Source organism: Pelophylax lessonae (assembly GCF_965119305.1).
Source record: "Pelophylax lessonae genome assembly, chromosome: 2".
Taxonomy (NCBI): domain Eukaryota; kingdom Metazoa; phylum Chordata; class Amphibia; order Anura; family Ranidae; genus Pelophylax; species Pelophylax lessonae.
Window position 1 is genome coordinate 328,479,673 of NC_138769.1, and position 27,722 is coordinate 328,507,394.

At 42.5% G+C, this 27,722-nt stretch overlaps 1 protein-coding gene across 2 annotated transcripts in view; it reads right to left on the minus strand.

The window, feature by feature from the left end:
• Positions 1–586: 586 nt before the first annotated feature.
• Positions 587–27,722, minus strand: part of THEMIS2 (thymocyte selection associated family member 2) — a 122,191-nt gene continuing 95,055 nt past the window's right edge. Inside the window, exons 5-6 of one of the 2 annotated variants that reach the window (XM_082248561.1) lie at positions 27,588–27,660; positions 587–691 (exon numbers count right to left, since the gene is read on the minus strand). In XM_082248561.1, coding sequence (XP_082104687.1) covers positions 609–691; positions 27,588–27,660 — 156 coding nt within the window. In that variant the 3' untranslated portion in view covers positions 587–608. Of the gene's footprint in view, positions 692–27,515; positions 27,661–27,722 lie in introns of both variants that reach the window. The other variant, XM_082248560.1, reaches the window with a different exon arrangement.

The following is a 27,722-nucleotide window of genomic DNA, read 5'->3' on the forward strand; positions in this document are numbered from 1 at the left end:
AGAACGGAGTAGCAGAAAATCACCGGACCTAGTGCTTTGGAAAGAGATAAGTAAACACTACAGATATATGTGCCCAGGTCAAATTTCATGAATCGGTTTACATCTACTTTAAAGTATAACTAAAGGCAAAACTTTTTTTTTAGTTTTGGATTGAGTGGGAAGTGATTAGAACACTTGTCAGTTTGTTTTTTTTTGCTGCCTCTTCCCCCTGTTAAGGAGATTTATTCTCTCAATCTCTGTTTGGTTATTGGACAAGAAGTGCAGGGAAATCTCCACAATGGGACACAGATGGTGAAAAATAATCTGACAGGGGTTATAACCCTTTTTTGCTCTATCCAAAATGAAAAAAAAAAGGTTTTGCCTATAGTTCCACCTTAAAATGGTTGCTGCACTGAAATTTCACTCATTGATCACTTTTAAGGAACATACAGGTATCACATATGAAAGAAAGGTTGTATGACAGCAAACATCCTTGTGTAAAAGAATACTTCTATGCAATAAATAAGCCGTCAAGCCTTTAGCTGCACTGGAAACTGGTAATAAACTGTGGGTTTGTTTTTACTGTGGTTGTGAAGTGGTTTGGCAATTGGCATGTCTCAAATCCTTTTTCAGTTGGTCATTTTAGTCACAATTTTTAATTGACTCTTCATGTTTTTGTCCAGTTCTTCATAGTCATGATCACTATCGCTGCCTGTGAATAAAATGTGCATAATATTTGAGTTGCATATCAATGACCCAGGAACATCAGTATAACACACTTAATGAATAAAGTTAATATGCATTGAAATATGATACTGTCTTGGTATTGCATCCTGGCCATAAACCTTGCTATGTTGATCTGTTCAGTGGTTAGGGCCTGGTTCACATTAGTGTGACTTCCAATGCGACTTGAGTCCCAAAGAATCGCATGACAAAGGAAATCTCATGGTTTTCTGTTTACATCAATGCAACTCATAACCGTGCAATTTTGGAAGTTTCCTGCACTACTTTAGTCCAGTTTACAGTGCGACTTGGTTCCATAGAATATGCAAAGTCGCTTTAAAGTCACACCACATAATCACACAATAAAGTCGCATCGCAGTAGTGTGAACTGAGCTTTATTGTTTCCACCTGTGTTTCTATAGAAGATATTTCTATTCATTTCCTGTCCAATTGATGCAACAGGAAGTAAGGAAATCTCAACTGGGCCCCAATCCACAACAAAAACCGGACAAATTGCTAACTCCTCCCCATTCTAAGGCTACATTTACACCTGAGCATAGCGCCTTTGAGTGTTTATGCACGCATTTTTATGCACGACTTTGGAGCGTTTTTATGCGCTACTTGCGTGTTTTTATACAGCATTTTTTGGCCAATAGAGAAAACTATCATCTGTTGCATCAATTGTTGCTAGGCATTTCAGCTTTTTTAGTTTTTCCAATAACTTTTATGTATTTTATATTATTATTATTAATTTATTATTAATTTTTTTTTCGTTCCGGTAAGGGGTTAGAGTTAAGGTTAGGGTTATATATTGTTTATTTATTTATTTTATTTTTCTTAGGGTGTTAATACTACTACTACTACTACTAATAATAATAATAATATGAATAAAAATATTAATAAATGAATAAATAAATGTAAAATAAATACACAAATACGTAAAAACAATCATAAATAATTAATAATAAATACATTCAATAAGGGAGTACTAAGTAATAATAAATAAATAAATAATAAACCCCTAACTTAACCTCCCTGGCGGTATGATTGTTTCCGATTTTAGGTGCTGAAAGCGGTACCATTATTTTACTAGTAATTCTTAAGGATGAGCAGCCCAAACCAACTAGTTACATATGATTTTTTTTTACTGTGCGTTCTTCTTTATAACATCTCGGGTATGATAAAGTTTGAAACACAAAATTATAAATTATAATATAATAAATAACTATAAATATAAACAGTTGGATATCTGCGCTCAGACAAAATGAGATTTAAAATTGATCAAGGCTGCCAGCTAAATAAGTAGATTACAATCATCTGTCAACTCTTTGACGACACGCGTAAGGCGACGCAGATGCAGACGTTCAGCACGCTATGGATTACTGCGGTTCTTTTAAAGATATTTGAAGTTTTGCCTTGTCACTTTTGCGAAAATGTGAGTACTGCTCTTTTATTTCAATAAACCTTGTTGTACAGCCTACACTATTGTCCCTCTCCATCTTTTGAGGTGACCATTATATCTTTATCCGTTTATGGGAGTTCCTAAGGTCCCGGTTTAACTTCCTTGCCATCATCTGGCTTTCCTGTGTGGATCCTATGAGAGTGCTATATGCCTGATTTACCTAAACATCTGGTAAGCAGTTTAAATGGGCGGTCATCACTATTGGGTGTTATATTGCTCCTGACTCCAGCACTGGTATCCGGGACATCCTTTTGGTTTCTTCCTATCTACATATTGGACATTTGTGGACTGTATTGCTTTGGGACTTTTTTGTTCCATTTTTATTTCATTGGCACTGCTATAATAAATAACTATAAATAAGTTAAAGTATATATATATATATATGTGTATATATATATAAATATATATATATAAATATATATATATATAAATATACGTATACATATATTATATATATAGATATATATAGATATACGTGTATATCTATATATATATATATATATAGATGTGACGAGACCAATCTCGCCACTGAGTGTTGGAGAAGCCTGGGTGCTCGCCTCCTGCAATGTGACTATGGACCCTCTCATCAGCCCATGCTAAACGTAAACCCCATGGCAATTTGACTGTGTTTGTGGCATCTGAGTGCTGTTTGGATATGTTGAGCGCTCAGATCCAGGCTATCTGGGGATGGGTTGAATGTAGGGGTTCTGTTCAGTAGACTGGGAGTTATGCATTTTTGTGTCTTTTTGTGTTTCTTTAAACATGTGGCTAATGGAGCCTTGCCTCTCCTGGAAGCTAAAACGTATTCCTGTAAACTGTAAGGAACAGGAAGCCAACTCCTAATATGGGCATTACAGGAAGTTCTGAGGAGACGGGCGGTCTATTGACACTCAGAGTAATGTGAGGGCTCGTTAGGGAACCATTGTTCTGTGTCTGACTGTTGTGTACATTGATTGCCCCCTGGGGCTTCTGTCTCCTTGCATTGGTCAAAGCTATCTGACCAATCCCTGTTGACTCATTTTCAAGCCCTCATTTGCATATGCTGGAGAGGGCCTTAGTGAGAACTGCAAGTACTTTACAATTGACCAATGGGAAAGCGGTTGTTGGGGGGAAGGATGTTCCAATTTCTGTATAAAAGTGTGCTCTGTTCTTCCAATAAATGTTGTTCCTGTTTTACCCTCATCTCGGAGCTTTGTCTCGTTATTGGGGGAATCTGCTGCGGGGATTGCTATGGTCTTCCATACTCCCTTAGAGAATCACTAAGCTCTTATAAGAGCTTGTGTAAGAGCTTGTTTGTGCTGCACTCTCTGGGGAAAGAGAGGTTCACCCACAGGAACCTGGGGCCTTGTCGTTGGTCCAGGGTGGGTAGGAGATGCCAAGACCCTAACCAAGCTGCGGCGGTTCGTGGAGTCTGAAGTGCTTACGGTGTCTGGTGGAGTGCTTGGAGCCCTCGGGAAGCACTAGGAGCATCTGTCAACGGAGCTACCTGCTCAGGGGTGCCTTGTTCCGTAACAATATATATATATATAAATATATATATATATACATATATAAAGTACAGTAAAACTGCAGGAAAGGGCACTGGGGGACAAACTAATGTCAATTTATTTTATTTTTAATGTGATCCAATAGGATTACAATATATCAATGTGTTTGTGTGTTTTACTTTTCAAATTTGCCGCCGGTTCCATTCCCCTGCGAGCATCACGTCGCAGGAGACTGAAGCCGGGGCTCACAGCATCAGGCGGAAGATCCGGCCGCCGTATGCTGCAGGAACACATCACGGGATCCCGGGGACAAGGTAAGTACCCTCTACCAGAATCCAGCAATGCTCCTTGGCGGTACCCCGAGTGTGGCTCGGGGTTACCGCTAATGGCACTGAAATTTAACCCCGAACCACACTCGGGAATACCGCTAAGGGGGTTAAACCTCTAACCATTAAAAAAAATAAAACAAAATAATTTTTGTTGTTGGGTGTTTATGTATTAATATATATTTTTAATAATAATAATTTATTTATGATTTTTAAAGGTTAGAGGTTAATTATTATTTATGTATTATTACATATTATTAATTTATTTTACATTTATTTATTCATATATTATTACTATTTTATTTTTAAAATTTTTTCATTTAAAGCAGAAAATTTGCGTGGGGGAGCGAAACAATGCACACAAAAACTTGCGAATGATGCGTTTCTATTTATTTCTACGGGAATAGAAACGTGCCAAAACACTCAAATCTGCCCGATTCGAGCTACAAAAAAAGCTCCAGAACTTTTTTGAGCTTCAGGCGTTTGGCTTCAAGCGACTTGGAGTGGAGATGTGAACCATCTCAATAGAAATAATTGACTTTTTTCCCCCTCAAGCTTCAAGCTTCAAATGTATGAATGGATCCTAAAAAAACAGGTGCTTTTACTGCTGCCCCCTCTGGAAGAACGCTTTAAACTACCTATCCTGGAGACAGCAAGCAAGCAATTACAATCTGATAAAAGCTCTGACCGCTCTCTATTCTGCCAAGGCTTGAAATAAATATTTGATTGGAGCTTTGCATTCACTGATGAAATGTGAAAGGTTACTTTGGGTATTTGCTTCAAATTTGCTCCAGATTTCTTTTGCACAAACCTTTGTAAATCAGCCATAGTGATTTATTTTTTAATGTGCCTGAAGAAAGAAATTGATTCTCTGGGTTAGGTTCTCCACACACATTATATTCAGACCATACACTCTCTGTACAATCAACTTTTATAACTACCAAACACACCTATGTGTTTTGTGCAGCTACGTTTGTGAGGGCACAGCAGCCCATTCATTTGAATAGTCTGCTGTACCTGTAGGAAACGCAGGTAAAGAGTCCCTGACCCTTTTTCCAAAACGGCACCATGCAGTTTTCTGAATCCCAAAACACACTTTGTTTTCCAATGTGTGTGGGTGCCATTAACATCTTGACCTCAGGAGGGTTGTACCCCCTTCATGACCAGGTAATTTTTTTATGCTATTCAGTACTGTGCTAATTTAACTGGCAATTTCTTAGTCATGCAACGCTGTACCTAAATGAAATCTATATCATTTTTTTTTCCACACAAATAGAACCTTCTTTTGGTGGTGTTTGATCACCACTGGGTTTTTTATTTTTTATTATCCGTTTAAATGAAGAAAAAAAAAAAATTAGAGAAAAAAAGATATTTTCTACTTTCTGTTTTAGAACATATCCAATAAAATCAAATTTCTTCCTAAATTTAGGCCAACATTTATTCTGCTAAATGTCTTTGGTAAAAACCAAACTGCATTTTTGGGGACACTATACCATTGGGGACACTAGTATCGTTTTAATCGTGATTAAGATACTGATTTGTACAGACACTATACTAGTAATGGCAATGATCAGCAACTTAAAGTGTGACTATGATAGTGTGGCAAACAATCTGGCGCTAACTGACTCTGGTTGGGAGGGGCACTAACTGACTAACTGATACTGACATTGCTAGCGATGCTTGCTAATACAGTGATAATACTGTACTAATACAGTACATTACTGTACTCATGGGCGTCCGCAAGGGGGGGCAACTGACCCCCTGGAATTCCCAACTTCCCTCTTTAAAAAAAAAATTCTGCCGCTTCCCCTTGAAAAAAAATACAAAATGGTGACTGCGGCAGCTGCGTGGGCCACTGTCCTTGGCCCCGGGGCTATCATTCCAGGAGAGGGGGAACCCAAGGCAGGGAAATTGAGAAGATTTACAGTCCCATGCCCAGAGGCACGTGATGTCATGGCCCGAACTGATGCCACGTGTGTGCATGCGCCACCTGCAAGGACCCAAAATAGACAGGGTAAGCTTTGCTTCCCTCTCTATAGCAAAGCAAAGGGGCTAGCCCAGGCCAGCCTGCCAAATGCCTAATGCCCACAATTGAAGCAGCCAACCAGCCAGGCAGTAGGCTAGCCACCCACAGGACCACAGGAGTCAACCAGCCACCCACAGGTGTAGGGCTGACAGCCATCCAAAGGCAGCAGCCAACCATCAAAGGTGCCACCCAGTCACCAGAGGCACCACACTGCCACCCAGCTACCACAGGTGCCATCCAGCCACCACAGGTGCCAACCAGCCACCCACAGGTGCCAGTCAGCCACCACAGGTGCCAGTCAAACAGGTGCCACTCAGACACAAAAGGTGCCAGCCACAGGTGCCACCCAGCCACCCACAAATGCACCCCAGAAACCACAGGTGTGAGCCAGCCACAGGTGCCACCCAGCCACCACAGGTGCCAGCCACTACAGGTGCCACCTAGCTACCACAGAAACCACCCAGCCACCACAGGTGCCAGCCACTCACCCACAGGTGCCACCAAGCCCAGGTGCCTGCAGCCACCCACAGGTGCCAGCCAACCACAGGTTACAGCCAGCCAGCCAGCCAGCCAGCCACAGGAGCCAGCTACCACAGTACCCCATACTTAATTTAGGCAAGTGAAGCCTTGGGTTGGGCATCAAAGGGCTACTTTTATTACTAGATAGTGAGAGGTTGGGCAAGGGTTGTCGGGAGAGTCATGGCATGTTAGTGAGACCTCCCTCCAGGTCCCATTGGACTCCATTGTAGTCTCTAATGGGGCCTGGAGGGGGCTTTTTCTAACAGAGACTCTCTAATGGACAAAAAGAGAGCCCCTGTTAGAGCAATCTGTTGCTGTGGGTTTATATTTTGTACTATGGTGTTGTATCTGGTGCTGTATCTGGTGCTGTGGAGTTTTGTCTAGTGCTCTGAATCTTAATCTTGTGCCGTGGATTTATATCTTGTGCTGTGGGTGTATATTATTTGCTGTGGTTTTATAGCTGGTGGTGCCGTCTGTTAATGTCTTGTGCAGTGGATCTATATCTGGTGCAGTGAATTTATATCTGGTTCTTTGGGGTAATTTCAAGTGCAGTGGATCTGTATCTGGCGCAGTGGGTGTATATCTTGTGCCATGGTGTTATTTCTTTAGAGCTGGTGCCGTGGTAAGTCTTTTGGGTGCAATCTAGTGCTGTGGCGACTGCTGTGGATATAATCTAGTGATGTAGCCTGGTGATGAGCAGAGTATTTAATGATCCCCATTTCTTTTTAGAAATGGATATCCACGATTTTTTTTCAAAACGAAAATTGGATGATGTAGAATCTGATAAGGGAGCTAGAAAATAATATTGACATGGAGAACAAGAGGCAGAATCAAGCACAAGCAGTTCTGTAGGTCCAGTTCCAGCTCCAACAGAATGTAGCCATGTTGATGCTTCTGTAAAGGATATTGGATTGTATTTTAATTCATCAAAAAAAACTAACAGATGATCTTAAATACAATCTGCTAATAAATACATATACCCCACCAGAAAATGTTGTCTTCAAGAATGATTTGAATGGACCACGAGTTTTCTGTAAGTTGTGGATTAATCAAAATTCACCTTGGCATAGCTACTCTCCACAACTGAATGGTGCGATTTGCAAGTATTGTACAGTTTTTCCACAGCCTGTTCATCGTGAGATACAAGGAGCGTTCATAACTAAGCCTTTCACAAAATATAAAGATTTCCATGAAAGTGCACAGAATCACGTTTCAACGTCTTGACATAAAAATCCACCAATAGTGGATGCAACCAAATTTTTGGAGATCAGAAAGAAACCAGAAACAAGTATTGTTTGCCAAATAGACAACGCTGTGAAAAGGCAAGTTGAAGAAAATCGGAAAAATGTATTTCCAATTTTGTCCACTATCTTATTTTGTGGAACACATGACATTGCTTTACGCGGGAAAAAAAAGTACAACCGGAAACGTACAAACTCTGTACCAATTTCACATTGAAGCAGGAGACGTGATCCTAAAGAACCATCTAGAAAATACACCAGTTAATGCACGTTACACATCAGTTTGTGTTGAAAATGAATTGATTATATTATATGAAGAAACATTACGAGAAGATCTAGGATCCTTAGTCAACATGTCAAATGGGATTTGAATCATTGCTGAGGAAAGTGCTGACATATCCGTAAAAGAACAGATGTCACTTGGAGTACGTTTTGTAGACACAAGTAGCACTGTAGCCATCATCAGAGAAAAATTCCTTGGATTTGCAACCTTAAAATAAATGTATGCTATCTCAATTGCAAATATGATTATGGATACATGTTCAAAACTTGGATTAAACTTAGAAAAACCTTATGGCCAAGGAATTGATGAATGCTCTAGTATGGCAGGAAAAGAAGGTGGCGTTTAAGCCATAATAAAGAGAAAATGTCCTAAAGCTGCTTTTGGTCACTGTGCTTCACATAAACTCAATTTGGTTGTTAATGACCTGAATGCTGTTCCTGATATACAGAATTCTATTGGCACAATGAAAGCCATCATCAAGTTTTTCAGTGAGAGTCCAAAAAGAGGATCTCTTATTCCTTTAGTGCTATTGCTGAGCGAAACACGGTGGACAACCAAATACAAAAGCATTAGAATTTTTAGCTCAAACTTTGAAGATATTTTTAATCAAATAAGCTTACTGATCACTACAGCATCAGAAAAAACATGTCAGGAAGGATGCTTATCAATTGCAATGTTCTTCAAGCGCAGTGAACTTCCTCTTTTGCTTAACCATCATTTCAAATTACTCATCAAGATTGGAATCAGTAAGCCAGCTGTTCAGCTTGATATTCTCAACGTGTGTAATCATGTGCAAGACCTTCTGACTATGTTCTGCGTTCACAGAGGAAAAGCAGAAGACCCATTTAAGGAAATATTTTCAAATGTTCCAACAACGGCAGAAAAATTGAACACCAAACTTTGTGTTCCCAGGCAGGCAAGTATTACGTTCTAATTTTGGTTCCTTTTCTGTGGAAGAATACTATCGCCAGTCTATCTATGTGCCATACATGGACTCAATCATTGCATCGTTAGAAAGCCGGTTTGGCAATGAAAACAAGAACAATTTCAGTCGGTTTTCACTTTACCCAAAACAAATGGCAAAAATGACACTTGAGCATGAGCAATACAAATGTCATACTGCAGACATCAAAGAAATTTATGGTTTTGAAATGCTGCAACCTGAAGCAGTCAAGTTGTTTGAGATCTGGTCAACGAAGGATGAGCAGTTTGACAACGGATTCCTGGATTTGCTAAACCACACAGATTTATTTCCATTAGTCTAGAAAGCAATTCTCATTGTTCTCACATTACCAGTGACCACTTGTACAGTGAAATGGTCTTTCGGCACAATGAGAAGGGTGAAAAACCTGGCTGAGGTCGACAATTGCAGATGATCGCTTATCGAGTTTATGCATGATGAGCATACAATACAGCAAAAATTTATGAAAACAAACAACAGCTGATTGACAAAATAATTGATAAATTTGCACAGGACCTCAGACGTTTACAGTTTCTTTTTCAAGATCACTAACCAGTGAACATAAATTGCACAAAACGACTTATTGAAAAATGTGATTGTTAAATGTGAGCAAGAGTGTCGATGTTTGTTTTCTAACCTGCAACAGTTATCTAGGTAAAGTCTATATGTTTTATTTTCCAAATTTGGATGAGAACAGTTATGTGTGTGTGTATATATATATATATATATATATATACTGTATTTATGTTAATATACTTAATGTTATTTATTTTTATATATTTAAGTTATTACATTTAAAAATACATTTATTTATCATTTATTTTATTTGTCATTTGTTAACACCAAATGCAGATTCTACATGTGTTTTTTTATAATTCATTTGTAGTGCCTTGATCCTGTGTGTATGAATAATGTGGTGCAATCAATAGTGTCAATAGTGTAAAAATAAAAACAGATTAGAAACTGCTAATCAGACAATTGCAGCTTGATCCTTCTATTAAGCTTTTGCATCAGGTTTCTCAGACCTTTGAATGCCTGCACTTTAAGTGATAATGACTAAGCCCCTCCCCTTCATGACATTGTCAAAAAGGGGTGGAGCATGGGTGATCTTAAAATGATGCCCCCCTAAAAAAAGTTCTGCGGACACCCATGACTAAACTAATTACACTGTTTGGGTTACAGGGCAATCAAAGGGTTTACTGTGGAGGGCAATCAAGGGGTTAAATGTGCCTAACAAGTATACAGTATGCAAGTGTATATGTGTTGCTTACACTCACACAGAATCTGTCTGGCTTCTCTCACTAAACAAAAAGAGCTCAGGGAGGAAGAAACTGGCCAGATCCTGAGTGTTCTGTTTACAAACACACAGAAGTCTGTGCTGTAATTGGCCTCAGAAGATCAGCAGGTATACAGCCAAAATCTTTGTGGCCAACCTTCCTTGGATTTATGGACAGTCCATACATTTTAACCATTTACGAGCTGTCTGAAAATGTCCGTTTACAGACAGTGACCACTTGTGGAAAAAAAGGTCTTAATGCGACTTTTCAACAGCACATTTGCAGTTCCGAAGCTGGGATCGATCGGGCAAGCTTGGCTGGGCTCGGAAGGTGGTTAGTGGGCGCTCTGTGACGCCATCCTGCCGTCGATTAGTGCCTTTTTTTGAATCTTCGGCACATAGCATGGAGAACTGGATAGGGAGGTGCCGTGGGGAGCCACCCGCTGGGATTCTCAGCCGGGCCAGGACATACAGGGGGCAGCTTGAGCAGCTGAGGAGCATTGTGCTGGCAGACAAGTCCCTGACCTCCAGGACTGACCAGGTAAGAGTGGAGCTGCCATGAAGCTTCTAGTCCGTGAGCATTGGATTATGTCCACTGCAAAGTTCTGCTACCTGTGGCTGGGAAGCTGCTGGAGGACTACATGTGTTAGCTTTCCCTGTGAGCAGGCACCAGCATTGTCCTGTGTATTACCTGGAGATGGATTAATGGTAAACCAGACAAGTTTCAGAGGGGTGAGTATGGTTCTTGGATATGAGCACTCTGTGCAGTGTTCTGTATGGGAGGTGCTGTGTACCAATAGAGGCTCTTCTGGATGGGGGCTGTCAATACAAGACATAGGGGGCACAATAGCTTGGGTCAGAATTTAATCGCAGCTCTTCACATTGCTGCACTACATTAAAGCAGCAGCTCCTAACCATCTCATGTACCATGTCCATAGCTTCTAACCATCTCCTGTACCATGTCCGCAGCCTCTAACTATCTCCTGTACCATGTCTGCAATTTCTGACCATCTCTTGTATGATGTCTGTAGTCTCTAACCATCTTCTGTATCATGTCCACAGCCTCTAACTGTCTCCAGTACCATGTCTGCAGCCTCTAACCACCTTCTGTACTATGCCCGCAGCCTCTAGCCATCTCCTATACCATGTCTTCAGCCTCTAGCCATCTCCTGTACCATGCCCCCAGCCTCTAACCATCTCCTGTACCATGTCAACAGCCCCTGACCATCACCTGTATCATGGCCACAATCTCTAACCATCTCCTGTTTCATATCCACAATCTTTAACCATCTCTTGTACCATGTCCACAATCTCTGACCATCTCTTGTATCATGTCTGCAATCTCTGACCATCTCTTGTATCATGTCCCCAATCTCTGATCATCTCTTGTATCATGTCCGCTATCTCTGACCATTTCTTGTATCATGTCTGCAGTCTCTGAGGGGGAAGCTAGAAAGGAGTCAAGAGCGGAAGTGCCACTGGGTGGGGGTCATGGGAGGGGCCAGTTGTGTGGGCTGTAGAGAGAAGAATATGGGATAAAACCAGAGCAGTCAAGCCCGAAGAGCACAGTCTGACTGAGCCTTGCACGATGCACCTTAGAGGCAATGCCAGCTTAAGAGCATTATAGGTAATGCAGTGCACTGGGGCCCTGCCTACACAATCACCCACGTGAATAAAAATGCAAATTATCGATAAGGCTATATTTATTGGTACCTCCAACAAAATCAGTGTTTAAACATTAACACAATGTGCTAACAATATAACGCGAGCTTAAAAAACAAGAAATTGAAAAACAAGATATTACAGACTGAAATGGCACAGTACGAAAGCACTATGAATTATTTATTAAAGTGGGTGTAAACCCACTTTAAAGACTTTTACCTATAGGTATGCCTATATTAAGGCTTACCTATAGGTGCTATAAATATCTCCTAAACATGCACCGTTTAGGAGATATTTACAGTGCATGCAGCCGATGACGTCATTGGCGCATGCGCTCTGAAGGAACAGCCACCTGTGCCGTTCCTTCAGAGCCCTGTGCTGTGAACGGCGGCTCCTGCGCGCATGTGCGGGAGTGATGTAATCATGCCTGGGGCCAATCAGATGGCCGGAGGATGCGATCTAGGAAGCAGGACGGCTGAACATGTCGGCCGTCCTGTTGCTGAGCGGGCGGCACTGCAGGGGCTTCGTTTTTAGGTAAGTACTTCATAATGAGCTAGTATGCGATGCATACTAGCTCATTATGCCTTTGTCTTTACAGGTTTTTTTTTCACATTTTTTTTCAGAGGGTTTACTTCCTCTTTAAATTTGTGATACTTCTTTGTAATGAATTCTTTTATAATTGGCTTGAAGTCAATGGTCTTCAGGATATCATTTTCTATACACATAAGTGAAAGCCAGTTCAAACGCTGCTGCCCCATTGTGCTGCAAAGCTCATTTTTTATTACACAGCCCCTCCCATGGACCCCTTTACATTACACAGCCCCCACCATGGACCCCTTTACATTACACAGCTCCCCACAACACCCCTCTGGACCCCTTTACATTACACAGCCTCTCCCATGGACCCCTTTACATTACACAGCCCCCCATGGGCCCCTTTACATGACACAGCTCCCCCCATGGACCCCTTTACATTACACAGCCACTCAATGGACCTGTTTACATTCCACAGCCCCCCCATGGACCCCTTTACTTTATACAGCCCCCCCACCTACCTATGGACCCTTTACATTACACAGCTCCTCCCAGCTCTCCACCTTCCTACCTTATTTGGGCATGCCACATGCAGAGTGGGAGACATAGGACAGCGGAACAGGGAGCGGGAGGTACTAAGGCATAATGAAACCCCAGCCATGAATAGACAGCGCAAGATGCCTGAGTTAACTTTCCAAGTTAACAGTAGGTGATTGGTTGCTAGGGGGCAGCTCCCACTGCTGTTTCTCTCTCTCTCCCGTTCTGCCTCAGTGCCTCCTGCTCCACTCTCCTGTGTTAGTGAGCGGCAGTCCGGCGGCTGACCCTGAGTGTCACCCCTCAGATGGGACACGGCTGTCGGGACCAATCCTTGGCTGGGGCTGGGTCGCTGGGCAGGTGGGGCCATGCGGTAAGATAGCCCTGCTTAGAGGAGGTCAGTGACAGTGCCACCAGGCCAGTCTAAGGGGGGGGGCACTGATGTAAGGAGGGAGTGAATACAATAAGGTAAGGGGGCACTGATTGAAAGGTTCCCCCTTATATCAGTAACCCCCCTTACTTTAGTATATTCGCTCTGTGCAAGGGGTGGTCTGTTGAAGCAGTTTTCACTGGAACAGGTGGTGGGATGACACCTTCTCATTGGGGACACCTGTCCAACTAAAAACTGCTACAAGCTCCTTTAACAAATTGTTATTTTAACAATGCGTTAGCATTATTCCTCCCTTCAAGATTGTAAGCCCTTCCCTTCTAGATTGTAAGCTTTAACAAGCAAGGCTCTCTAATTCCTCCTGTATTGAATTGTATTGTAACTGTATTGTCTTCCCGCACATTGTAAAGTGCTGCGCAAACTGTTGGCGCTATATAAATTCTGTATAATAATTATTGTCTCTTTGGTAACTGCTATGTCGGTTTCTAAACACCTCCTGCCCGCTGTATAGTAAAATGACGGTGGGTGGAATCCCCTCTTGTTCTGGGATGATGTCATAGCCCAGGGAGAGCTAATGACGCAGCTCTGTACCCAAGTAATCGGCTGTGTCCAATCACAGCCGATCACATGTAAACACGGAAGTGCCAGTAATCAGCTCTCCTCGCCTGACATTGACAGAGTGTGAGGAGAGGAGAGCCGATCGGTGACATCTCCTCACATGGGAGACCTGTACAGGTAATCAGGGCACTGATCATCAGTGCCCTGATGATCAGTGCAGCCCCAACAGTGCCTAGCGGTGATGTCAGTCAGTGACCATATGTGATGCCAATCTGTGCCCATCAGTGATGCCATTTTGTGATGCCTTTCAGTGCCCATCAGTGCCGCAATCAGTGCCACCTATCAGTACCCATTAGTGCCACCTATCAGTGCCCATCGGTGCTGCCTATCAGTGCCACTTATTAGTGCCCTTCAGTGCTGCCTTATCGGTGCACATCAGTGCAGCCTATCAGTGCCCATTAGTGCCACCTCATCAGTGCTCAACAGTGAAAGAGAAAAATTACTTATTTTTAACATTTTCAGTCTTTTTCGGTTCTCTATTTGTGTGGAAAAAATGATAAAAATGTCAATTGGGTACGGCATTGCATGACCGCGCAATTGTAATTTAAAGTGTGACAGCGATGAAAGCTGAAAATAGGCCTGGGCAGGAAGGTGGTAAAAGTGCCCAGTATTGAAGCGGTTAATGATGTCTCTGTGCTTCTGCTGGGGAGATTAACCCTCCAGTTGCCCTGTTTACCATTCCATCAAATCCAGAACAGAAATTGAGGTGACCTCTATTCTATTGATCCTGGTTGCTACATGGGAATTCCCCTCAATTTCTGTGTAGGTGGCTAACTGTCTATTGGACTGAAATCAAAGAGATTTCTCCAGCTGGAAACAGGTGACAAAACTACTGGGTTATATCAAACTTACCTTCATGGAAATGAAGAAACATGTTTTTTTACTTTTCTCATAACTTAAACACACATTGCGAATTGCTCTAGCTATGTGTTTATAGCTTAAATACTATTTTTCTGCACAGTTTTTCACTTAAAATGTCAATGTACTATGTTTTGGGCGTCCTGTCAGTAAATTTCACTTCGGGAGAAATTGACATATAATCAGGCCGGCCTTTGCACTAGACACTTGTTGGTAGATCTAATGTAAATTGTACAATCAGATTGTAATGTGTGTGGTAAGCTGGTGGGAATGCCGTGTCTATTTATTAACCTCTTCATGCCTAAAACTTGTTGATTAACATTTCAAAATCTGAGCAGCCCTGATCAAATGATTATTATGTCAGCCTTGACATGGATATCGTGCAGGCATTGATACATATATAAAACTTTCAACCTGCAAATGAACACTTCCATTTTCAGGTTTCAGTGTATATCTGCAGTTGCCATCTATTTAACCACTTCCCGTGTGTCGTACTTTTTTAAACATCTCTGGACGGGAAGGGTGATATCTCGCTGCAGCAATGACCAAGATATCATTCCTTGAGGCCAGCGATTCCCTACAAAACAAAAGCGATCTGAGCGATTAACAAACTGCTGGTTTTGCCCCCCTCCCAACAGCGCAGACTTTACCGGGCTTTTTCATGCGATCAGACAGCCTGGTAAGGATGCGACCAGTGGCATCCAGCTCCAGACACACAGTGAGTGGGAGGGATGTTGTTCTTCCCACTGTGTGACATCAGAATCAGGAAGCAAAGAGGATTTCATCACTTCCTGTTTCTGTTTTTTGTTTACCTGGCTGTTGTCCATCAGGTAAGCACCCGATCAGACCTATCTGACTGGCTGTATTGCATTGGAGGCCACAGGAGAGATCTGGGGTCTAACAGACTCCAGATCTCTCCATAAAGAGGACCTGTCATGGCCCAAGCTATTGCAATGGATGTTGTTCTTCCCTTGCAATAGCAAAAAAGTTGATCCAAAAAAAGTTAAAGGTGCAGTGTTAAAAAGAAATGTAAATAAGAGAATGAAAAACACATTTTTTAAAGTGCCCCGTTCCCCCCGTGCTCACGCACATATGCGAACTCGCATATAGGTCCCTGCACGCATATGTAAACACCCACTTGTCAGATCAAGAGCAATAGTTTTAGTGCCAGGCCTCTTGTGTAACTCTAAATTAGTAACTTGCAAAGGCTTTTAAAGTGTTGCCTATGTAGATTTTAAGGTACCATAATTTGCCGCTGTTCCATGGGTGGATGCAATTTTAAAGCATGAGATATTTAGTGTTTAGTATTATTTACTCAGTGTAAAAACATCTTTTATATTTTACCAAACACTTGGGTATTATATTGTGTTTGTGTGCATTAAAGTTAATTAAAGTGTACTTTAAAAAAAAAAAAATGCAAATATTGTGTGAAATAAAACTATGCAATGCCCACCATTTTATTCTCTAGGGCCTCTGCAAACAAAACATATACTGTCTGGGGGTTCTAAGTCATTTTCTAGGAGAGAAATGCCAGAATTCCTCTTCCACTCCTCCATGATGACATCATGGAGCTGGTGGATGTTAGAGACCTTGCGGTCCTCCACCTTCCATTTGAGGATGCCCCACAGATGCTCAATAGGGTTTAGGTCTAGAGGCATGCTTCGCCAGTCCATCGCCTCTACCCTCTCAAGGCAGTGGTCATCTTGGAGGTGTGTTTGGGGACATTATCATGTTGGAATACTACCCTGTGGCCCAGTCTCAGAAGAGAGGGAATCATGCTCTGCTTCAGCATGTCACAGTACGTGTCGGCATTCATGGTTCCCTTAATGAACTGTAGCTCCCTAGTGCCGGCAGCACTCATGCAGCCCCAGACCATGACACTTTTTCAAGGCACTGTGTGTATATATATATATACACATATATATATATATATAATTTAGGCAAGCAGATTACTAATGGAAATATTGCTAAGCTAACCAACACATGATGAAGCTGCTCAATTTGTCTAGGCATGAATGGATGTTTAGGTAGATGCATGTATTACAGCCAATGAACAGGTCAGAAGACCTGCAGCCGACAGAAGAAAGAGAGAACCCAGAGAATAGTGAAGTAAGATTCTAAACAAAGAAGTACAAGAAATGTGTGGTGTTGGTTAACTTATTGAAACAGTGCAACCAAGTACTGAAAGTGGAACTCAAGACAAAACCTCTAGTCTTGAATTACTTGGTAAGACCTCGTGCACACTATACATGCAGAAAAACTGATGGAAAAAAAACGCCGACATTTGAATTGCAGAGACAGGACTTTACATAAATTTTCATGCACATTTCAGTGAGTTTTATACCTGTTGCAGATTCCTGCACAGAAAAAATCTGAATGTTATACTAATGTTGTGGTGTGAACAAGGCTCATAGAGAACTATTGTTTTCTTTGTGCCCTTGCAGAATGCGTGCAGAAAAACTCACGTCTTTGAACCGTGGTGTGGGCCTAAAGGTTTAAATGGTCCATACCATTTATACTGCTATCTGTGTGACCATTTCAGAGATTCAATCTCAGTCTCTGGGGACCATTGTCACCAGAACAGGGTGATAACAAATATAACAAATGTATACTATTCTTCTAAGACTATTATTATAGCCTGTACACACATATGGGGCCTAATTTAAGTGGGTCTTTTTCCGTGAGGCTGCATACAGTATCTCGCAAAAGTGAGTACACCCCTCACTCAACACACAGCCATTAATGTCTAAACCGCTGGCAACAAAAGTTAGTACACCCCTAAGTGAAAATGTCCAAATAGGGCCCAAAGTGTCAATATTTTGTGTGGCCAAAATTATTTTCAAGCACTGACTTAAGCTTCTTGAGCATGGAATTCACCAAAGCTTCACAGGTTGCCACTGGAGTTCTCTTCCACTCCTCCATGAGGACATCACGGAGCTGGTGGATGTTAGAGACCTTGCCCTCCCATTTGAGGATGCCCCACAGATGCTTAATAGGGTTTAGGTCTGGAGACATGCTTGGCCAGTGCATCCCCTTTACCCGAAGCTTCTTTAGCAAGGCAGTGGTCGTCTTGGAGGGTCATTATCACGTTGGAATACTGCCCTACGGCCCAGTCTCTGAAGGGAGGGGATCATGCTCTGCTTCAGTATGTCACAGTACATGTTGGCATTCATGGTTCCCTCAATGAACTGTAGCTCCCCAGTCCCGGAAGCATTTATGCAGCCTCAGATCATGACACTCCCACCACCATGCTTGACTGTAGGCAAGACACACTTGTCTTTGTACTCCTCACCTGGTTGCAGCCACACATGCTTGACACTATCTGGACCAAATAAGTTTAATTTGGTCTCATCAGACCACACACACAGGACATGGTTCCAATAATCCATATCCTTAGTCTGCCTGTCTTCAGCAAACTGTTTGTGGGCTTTCTTGTGCATCATCTTTAGAAGAGGCTTCCTTCTGGGACGACAACCATGCAGACCAATTTGATGTAGTGTGCGGCGTATGGTCTGAGCACTTGCATAGGCTGACCCCCCCACCCCACCCCTTCAACCTCTGCTGCAATGCTGGCAGCACTCATACATCTATTTCCCAAAGACAACCTCTGGATATGACGCTGAGCACGTAAATCAAATTCTTTGGTTGACCATGGCGAGGCCTATTCTGAGTGGAACCTGCCCTGTTAAACTGCTGTATGGTCTTGGCCACCGTGCTGCAGCTCAGTTTCAGGGTCTTGGCAATCTTCTTATTGTCTAGGCCATCTTCATGTAGAACAGGAATTATTTTTTTCAGATCCTCAGAGAGTTCTTTGCCATGAGGTACCATGTTGAACTTCCAGTGACCAGTATCAGAGAGCGAGAGCGATAACACCAAATTTAACATACCTGCTCCTTATTCACACCTGAGACCTTGTAACACTAACAAGTCACTTGACTCCGGGGAGGGAAAATGGCTAATTGGGCACGATTTGGACTTTTACACTTAGGGGTGTACTCACTTTTGTTGCCAGTGGTTTAGAAATGAATGGCTGTGTGTTGAGTTATTTTGAGGGGACAGCAAATTTAAACACAAGCACAAAGACCAGGCTCTCACCCAGAATTCCAGGTCGCGTACAGACTACTGGGAATCAGGTTGCCTCCAAGTTGCTATCAGAGTGATTACTCACTGTACAGCCCACCCCTGTATTATTTTGTATACATTGTATCTTTTTCTCCTTGCCAAAGGAGAACAATGTAAAAAAAAAAAAAAAAGTGCGTACAAAAAAAATAAATAAAAAAATAAAGATAAAATAGCCAGATCAGGGTTTTATCTGGATCAGGGGTCTCCAATTTTTCTAAACAAAGGGCCGGTTTACTTTCCTTTGGACTTTATTGGAGCTGGAGTGACTAGTGAAAGTAGAAAATGCCCTAGCGTCAGTGGGAGAAAAAAAAAAAGTAGCCTGTAGTCAGTAAAATGAGGAATAGTGACCCATCATTAGTATTAGAGGGAAGACTAGTGCCTAATTGTTTTTTATCAGTGGAAGGAAAAATTCCCCATTGTTGGTGTCAATAGAAGGAATGTTTCCATACTGTCTGTGTCATTGGAAGGAATAGTGTCCTGAGGGCCGGATAAAGGCAAGCAAAGGGCCGCAGTTTAGAGACCATTGATCTAGATCAGTGTCAGGGTTAAGATCAGGGTCAGGGTCAAAGGTCAAGGTCAGAGTCAATGGTTAGGGTCAGTGTATTTTAGGTACATTTTAGGTATGTATTTTTAAATAAGTATCAGTGTCAATGGGGTTGATTTACTAAAACTGTATAGCAGAAAACAAATTGGCCTAAAATGTTAAAAAATGTTGATTTTTTTTTTTGGGAATGTTATATATTAGAATGTGAAAAATATTGTTTTTTGTTTTCAAAATTGTCATCCTTGTTTTTTTTATAGCGCAAAAATTAAAAATCACACAGGTGATCAAATACCACCAAAAGAAAGCTGTATTTGGGGGAAAAAAAGGACGTAAATTTTGTTTGGGTACAGCGTCGCACGACCGCGCAATTGTTCGTTAAAGTAATGCAGTGCGTTTTTATGGGCATTTTTTCAGGCATTTTACAGGCATTTGTACAGGCGTTTTTGTGCAGGCGTTTTTTGGTTGACTAGTGACCAATGGAAAAAAATAAAAACGCCTGTAATCTGCCCAAAAAGAAGCTCATGTACTTTTTTGAGCCTTGGGCGTTTTGCTTAAAACGTCAAAACGCTCAGATGTGAACAGGGGCCATTGAAATGAATAGGATTTGTCCTGTTGGGCGTTTTTTGAGCTGATCCTAGAGCAGAAAAACTCCCCAAAAAACGCCCAAAAACGCCTACATGTGAACTTAGCCTAAATAAAGGAAAAGCACACTATTTGTTTCCTACAACAGGTACAAACAACAAATAACAAACACATATATGGTATCGCTGCAATTGTCAGGAGCAGTGGAATTTACTTTGGGTTGTTCTGTGGCAGCAGGTTATGGTAATAGCAAATAATATATAAAACGAAATAATCTTTCTTTTTTTTTTTTTTTGTTTTTTTTTTTTTTAGCCAGTTGTCTTTTGATACTAAAAAAATCAGGAGATGTGCATTGCCATTTACCACCAAACAAAAGCCCAGTTTGTCTTGAAAAAAACAAGGTAAAGTGTAATGATACATTCAGTTTAACTAACACATGTCAAAGCTGCAAAACTGTGTTCAGGGGTTAGGATTTGTTTTACATTCATCATGAAGGGGTTAAATAGAGGAAAAATCCCCCAATGTGGGAAAGAAGTCAATGTTTAGGATTCCCTTCACAGAATAAAGTGACAGCAATAAAAAAAATTAAAAAAAACTGACAAGGATTCTAAAACCCTTCCCCACTTTATCCAAAAATAGAGAAAATGTTTTAATGTATTAACCCCTTCATGCCAGAGGGTACAACAAATCTTAAAGTGTACCTAAACCCATCGATTTAATGGTTTCAAAAATACTGTTATATTCCTGGCATGCTGGAAATGTCAACTGTCACATTTTTTTGTGCTCTCAACCAAATTTTCATAACTGATCAGCAACATGGCAGTTGCATATCAAACAGAGGCCAAGATGGCAGCTACCATGGCTAAAAAAAATGGCAGGGTTTAGATCTGTTTTAATGCGCAAACCCAGGTTTACAGCTTTGGCATGTGATAACTGTACATATATGATTGATCACTGTGATAGACAGTCACAGGCTATCACAGTTTTCATGTGATCGGGAACTCATCCTTCTTTTTAGTATGAGACCCGGAGCTGCCAGTGACAGTTTAATCTCTGTGCAGTGTGCTCCCTTCACAAACACAGTAGCAGTAGGGCATATACAGTGAGGGAAAAAGTATTTGATCCGCTGCTGATTTTGTACGTTTGCCCACTGACAAAGAATTTTAATGGTAGGTTTATTTTAACAGTGAAAGACAGAATAATAACTAAAAAAAATTCCAGAAAAACGAATGAAAAAAAAGTTATAAATGGATTTGCATTTTAAAGAGTAAAATAAGTATTTGACCCCTTCACAAAACATGACTTAGTACTTGGTGGCAAAACCCTTGTTGGCCCTTACAGAGGTCAGACATTTCTTGTAGCTGGCCATCAGGTTTGCACACATCGCAGGAGGGATTTTGTCCCACTTCTCTTTGCAGATCCTCCCCAAGTCTTTAAGGTTTTGAGGCTGACATTTGATAACTCGAACATTCAGTTCCCTCCACATATTTTCTATGGGATTAAGGTCTGGAGACTGGCTAGGCCACTCCAGGGCCTTAATGTGCTTCTTCTTGAGCCACTCCTTTGTTGCCTGGGCCGTGTGTTTTGGGTCATTGTCATGCTGGAATACCCATCCACGACCCATTTTCAATGCCCTGGCATTGCCCTGGGGGAAGGAGGTTCTCACCCAAGATTTGACAGTGCATGGCCCCGTCCATCGTCCCTTTGATACGGTGAAGTTGTCCTGTCCCCTTAGCAGAAAAAAACCCCCAAAGCATACACCTCCATGTTTGTCTCTATATGGGAATTGTGTTCGTAGGGTCATAGGCAGCATTTCTCCTCCTCCAAACACGGTGAGTTGAGTTAGAGATCGATTTTGGTTTCATCTGACCACAACACTTTCACCCAGTTCTCCTCTGAATCATTCAGATGTTCATGAGCAAACTTCAGATAGACCTGTACGTGTGTTTCCTTATATAGGGGGACCTTGCGGGCGCTGCAGGATTTCAGTCCTTCACGGCGTAGTGTGTTACCAATTGTTTTCTTGGTGACTATTGTCCCAGCTGCCTTGAGATCATTAACAAGATTCTCCCATGTAGTTCTGGGCTGATTCTCACCATTCTGATGATCATTGAAACTCCACGAGGTGAGATCTGGCAGAAACTGAGGGAGATTGACAGTTATTTTGTGTTTCTTCCATTTGCGAATAATTGCACCAACTGATGTCACCCTCTTACCAAACTGCTTGGCGATGGTCTTGTAGCCCAATCCAGCCTTGTGTAGGTTGACAATCTTGTCCCTGGCATCCTTGGACAGACTTTTGGTCTTGGCCATGGTGGAGAGATTGGAATCCGATTGATTGATTGATTGCTCCTGTGGACAGTAGTCTTTTACACGGGGAACAAGCTGAAGTTAGGAGCATTCCCTTTAACAGAGTGCTCCTAATCTCAGTTTGTTATTTTTTATAGAAGACACCTGGGAGCCAGAAATATTGCTGATTGATAGGAGATCAAATACATATTTCACTCATTAAAATTCAAATCTATTTATAACAATTTTGAAATACGTTTTTCTTGAGTTGTTTTTTGTTTTTTTTATCACGTCTCTTACTCTTAAATTAAACCTACAATTAAAATTATAGACAGATAATTTCTTTGTCAGTGGGAAAATGTACAAATCAGTAAGGGATTAAATAATTTTTTTCCCTCACTGTTTGCAGCCCCTCAGAAGAAGACCCACTTCCGTGAGGCCGCATATAAAAAATTGATAGATTGCCAAACCAACACAAGCAATGTTGGTGTGGCAATACCTCCCTGCTGTGCTATTGTATTCTGACAACGGTCAGAATACATTGATCAGTGCTCAGTGGTTTTCCAGCATGTCCCTTTGAAAATAGTGTATGACTAGCCTTAATAACATTTAGTTGTAACTGCTTTGGTTTTTGAACCATTGCATGCTTACTGAACCTACTCTACACGGGTCCCAGATCTATCCCCACCTCGAACCTATGCCCGAGCTCGGGAGCAAAATGAGGCCTATGCGTCTCTCATCATCAAGTAGGGGGCGCTGTATTCCCCACCTGGGAGAGGCAACAGACAAATCCTCCCCAGGTTCTCTAGACTACAACGGCTGATACAGAGGAAGGTGGCCTTGGAATATGGATATGACTATCCCTATGCTCCCAGGGAGATCATGCTGGAGATTGAGGCCAGGAGAGAGGCTTGGTGTCACTAGGCTGTGTGGGACTTCCTTTATTTCCCGAAACCCCACCGCAACCAGTCAAAGCCGGAGTTATGGAAAACCTTCCAATCTGTAAAGGCCAACTGAAACTTTGGGCAGGCCATCTACATTGACCGTGTGGAGGTCCGCTGCCCAAACGGATCTGGCCAGGCTTGATCTATCCAGGTAAAAGACTCAGAAGGGAAAGTTGTGCGAATCCCACATCCTGACTACTACTGTTAAGGGTACAGGATACAAAGTTAATTAGTAAGGCTGGCTAGCCTGAGTTTTGCTTGCAGAAGAAAAGGGGCTGGAGAGCCTGAATGTAAAGTGTACAGTGCTGTTTCAAGTTTCATCTTTGTTGCTGGGGCCCAAGCCCTATTTCCAATACCCCTTTCCCTTCTATCCTTGCAAAAGGGATTTGGAAATCTACAATTGCTACAGCTAAGTGGTTTCACCAAAGAGGGCCAACCCTCCAACTTTAGGAAAGAAGGGACCCTAGTGATACTGTGACTGCTAGAAAGGAGATCCCTTGGGCCATCGGGCCAGGATCATTTGTCACCTCAAGTCAAAAAAAAGGACACTTGAGTAAAATTAGGCCATCGGGCTGAAGAGGAGAATTCTTTGCAAAGAGACTCTTTCTACAGAGATGCCTTGTGTTGTGAATATTCTATTGGGTCAATGGGCCAGCAAAAGCAATTTTGTCTTGATTGCTACCCAAGGAGTGTGGGTAGTGCCCGAGAGTCTCTTTGGTGGGGGGTGCCCTAGTGCAAGGGGGCCCCTGAAGAGACTGTTAACCCCCACAAGTTGAACAAGTTGCTCAGGCTCCAGCAAATACCTTATCCTAAAGAAGACATGTTGCCTCAGTGCTACAGGTGTGAAGGACACTCTGTGCATCAGTCGGATGGACTCCACATGTTTTCAAGAACTTGTAGGCATGACTGAAATGTAAAAGAGTCAGTGGCCGGGTGCTTAAGGGACTGTGTCTGTTTCAGTCACACATTGTGGCCAGAAGGTAGATAGTTAGCTTGATAGGGTTTGGTTGTCACCTGTACAGGAGTAACAGCTGAACGCCGAGTCAAGTCTACCGGAAGTGATATCTACCAGGATGTACAGTTAGGGAACTTGGGTGAGAAGGTCACCTCTGAGGAGAGGGAATTCTCACTACATCAGGTAGAAATGTTATTAATGTGCAAATTTTGAAACATGCTAATCTTTGTTTTTCCTTTGCAGGCTTGCACTGGATGTTCGGGTCTGGCTAGGCCCCCCGTTTTACAAAGTAAATGTTGTATGTAGTTAGTTAGTCAGGATGACATGTTTACCCATTCAAGCAGAGTTTTGTTGGGTGGGGGGGGTGCATTAAGTTAATGCACATGATGTGTAAATGCTTTGTGAATATTTGTACAGCATTTTTAATTTTTTTCTACGGAATTTATTACATGTACATTTGTTATTTCCCTTTTCCCCCTTTCCAGGTTTGTGGGATACTCCGTTAGGAAATTTTTGTAGGAAATTTTTGTAGGGGGTGGCTGACCCAGTGAGGACATGGCTCATTTGGTGGGGGGTGGATGTAGCACCCTCCTAGACAGGTGCTAGAGACTGAGTATAGTTTTGGCTCTGTCTGCCTATCAAAGGAGCAGCAGGTAAATTCTATATTGCACTCTGCTAACAGGGAGCAGGATCTGTGAGTTGGGTCTGCTCAGGGTGCCCTGTGCGGGATTCATCTGGTCTAAGGGAGTGTCCCTAGCTGATCCAATGGGGAGGCACATTGGATAGTGGAGGAAACCTGGCCAATGAAATTCAGGCTTTTGATACAGCCCATGGGATTGGCACAGACTGTTTGTCTCTGTGCATTGTGGGGCAGGGTATAAAAATCAAGGGGCACGTGAGTTAGAGGTCTTTGGCAGGAAGCAGAGTCCCAGAAAGAAGGTGGCGGCTGCCTCCTCTTCTGCAGCAGTTAGTGATGGTCACAGGCAGTATGCCTGGTGAACCTACAGTGTGGAGCTGAACCCAGAGATCCAGGAAAGCTGACAGAGGAGTTGGGGCACTGCGAGAATCTGGAAAGCAGTATCGCGAGTACAGAGGATCTTGCCCAGGGGTCTGCCCAGGAAGGGGACCACTCCAGGGAATGTAGTCAGTGGACGGGTGTCAGCTGATATAGAGAAAGGGGGTACTGGGGGAATACCCTGAAGAGAAATTCAAACAGGAACATTTACCTCAGCTTCATTCAAGTGGCAGGATGAAATACTGGCCTTGTTGCATCTTCAAGTTAGAAGTCCTCAGAATTTGTGAATAGTTCAAGGTTGGAGTATCCCACTCATCCCTTTTCCCATCACAATATAAAAAAAAAAAAACAACAAAAAAATCTACCCCTAGACCACAGGTGTCAAACACATGGCCCGCAGGCCGAATCCGGCCCTCCAGGCCATTTGATGTGGTCCTCGCACCTCTCCTGCAGCTGCAGGAGAGTTCCAGCCCTCCGTTGGTCCTCCTCTAGACCCTCTAGACTTTCTGCTTCCCAGCAATACCCCAGCTTCTTCCCAGCAGCAGCACAAGGTAAGGGAGGGTGGGGAACTCTTGACTTCTGATGGTGGGGGGCTCTTGACATCTGATGTAAGAGGGGGTGGGGTGCCCTGGACATCTAATCTTACAGACTCAACCGGCCCTTTGAGGGCAATCATAATGCTGATGCGGCCCGAGAAAAAATTTAGTTTGACACCCCTGCCCTAGACTGATCATTGACTGAGCCAAGAACGTAAAGTGCTAAGAATTCTGCATGCAGTTGCTACCGGTAACTCAGGGGAATTCAAAAGTGCCAATCACTAGTAGTCCTCTAGGGGGCAGTGCTACAGTTATAATTGTTACACAAAAACTTTAATTGCTAAAAGGATGTTGGTAAAATTGCAGCACCTCTACTTATACTTTATAGCTACCCTCTCTTTTTTGCCAATGCAGGACAGTGTAAAAGAGTAAAAGACACCTCCCTCCCCAGCAGCATATATTCGCCTTTCCTTTGCTCCCCTGCTCCTCAGCACCTGGGAGTGAATCTCTGAAACTTCCAGGTATGGGTGAGCATGTGACTCATTACCTTTTCCCCATGTGACAGTGCTATTCATAGCTGGGAACGTGTTGACTTTTGGCTGGAATCCCAAATTTCTGGCTGCCTGCTGACTGACAGAAGTGACACTAAAGTTATTCATGTCAGACAGTGGAAGGGCCCAGGATAGCTGCTTGAGGATTTTTTCATTTTCTCCCTACTATGGCAACTAGGGTGGGTGGAAGAGGTCAGGAGTGAGGGTGAACTGCCCTTCCTCCTGTCTCTCCCTGCTATGTGATATATCACATGACCAGAAAACAAGCGCTACCTCCATTCCTGGATGGGTGCCCATAGTAAGAGGAAGTCTGTAAAGTAAGTGCACAGAGGGTGGGGGGAGCACCCCAGCCCCAGAACCCTCTTCCATTCCTCAAATTTTCTCCCTAGAAAACCCTTATCCCTAGCTTCCTTTCCCCTCAGGTCCACCTAGCCCCCTCACCAAAGATAGCACCCCTTTATCTCAGTGGCACCAATGACAGGGCAGTCTTCCTTCCACTGGCACCACCGAATAAGCGTGTTGCTGTCAAATGCAAACTTTAACATTTGAACATAGCACAGCTCAGATGCATTCGTTAGAGCACAAATACTGCGTTCTTGCCTGCAAACATATATGCTGTGTTCAGAGAAACAGTAAGTCGTACACGGCCTCAAATTTGTCATCTACACTGTATAACTGAGGTAATAAGAGTAATAACTGCTGACCTATGTTTGATGTGCATTCTAAAACACTTGTCAGATGTAGATAATCAATGCCCTTGTATGCCCTATTACTTTTAGCCTGGCCCATAGCAAGCACTTCTATTAGATCCAACTTTTGCACCACTTCATATCTGAAGCTCACTGACTTCAAAAATTTCTAGGCATGCTGCTGAATCCTTGTGTTTGGCCAAGCACTGTGTAAGACAGCAGTCCTTAGCCCTGTGTAAGTTCTGACAAGTCATCTTGGAAATTTTTTTCTTCAATCCTGGCAGCCAAGAAGAGCAGGGTGGGAGCAAGGAGATGTTAGTATATGTTGCTGGGTAGGAGGGGAGTTAGGTAACCCTATTGCTTTGCCATGCATGGGTAATTGAAAGGGTTGCTATAAGGACATTAACACACCTTTTTGTTTTACTGTATTCCTTCTTGGCATGGGCATGTACTCATTACCCCTCAGTAATTTACATATCTCACCAGCTGTTTTACTCTCTTCTGAAGAGCTCTTCCGAGGGGGCACTTGTGGTTCAGCAGGGGCGTCTGGAGGATTCTGAAATGGAAAACAAAAAACTCCTGAGAATATTGCAAACATAGGTTTATACAATGATTTTT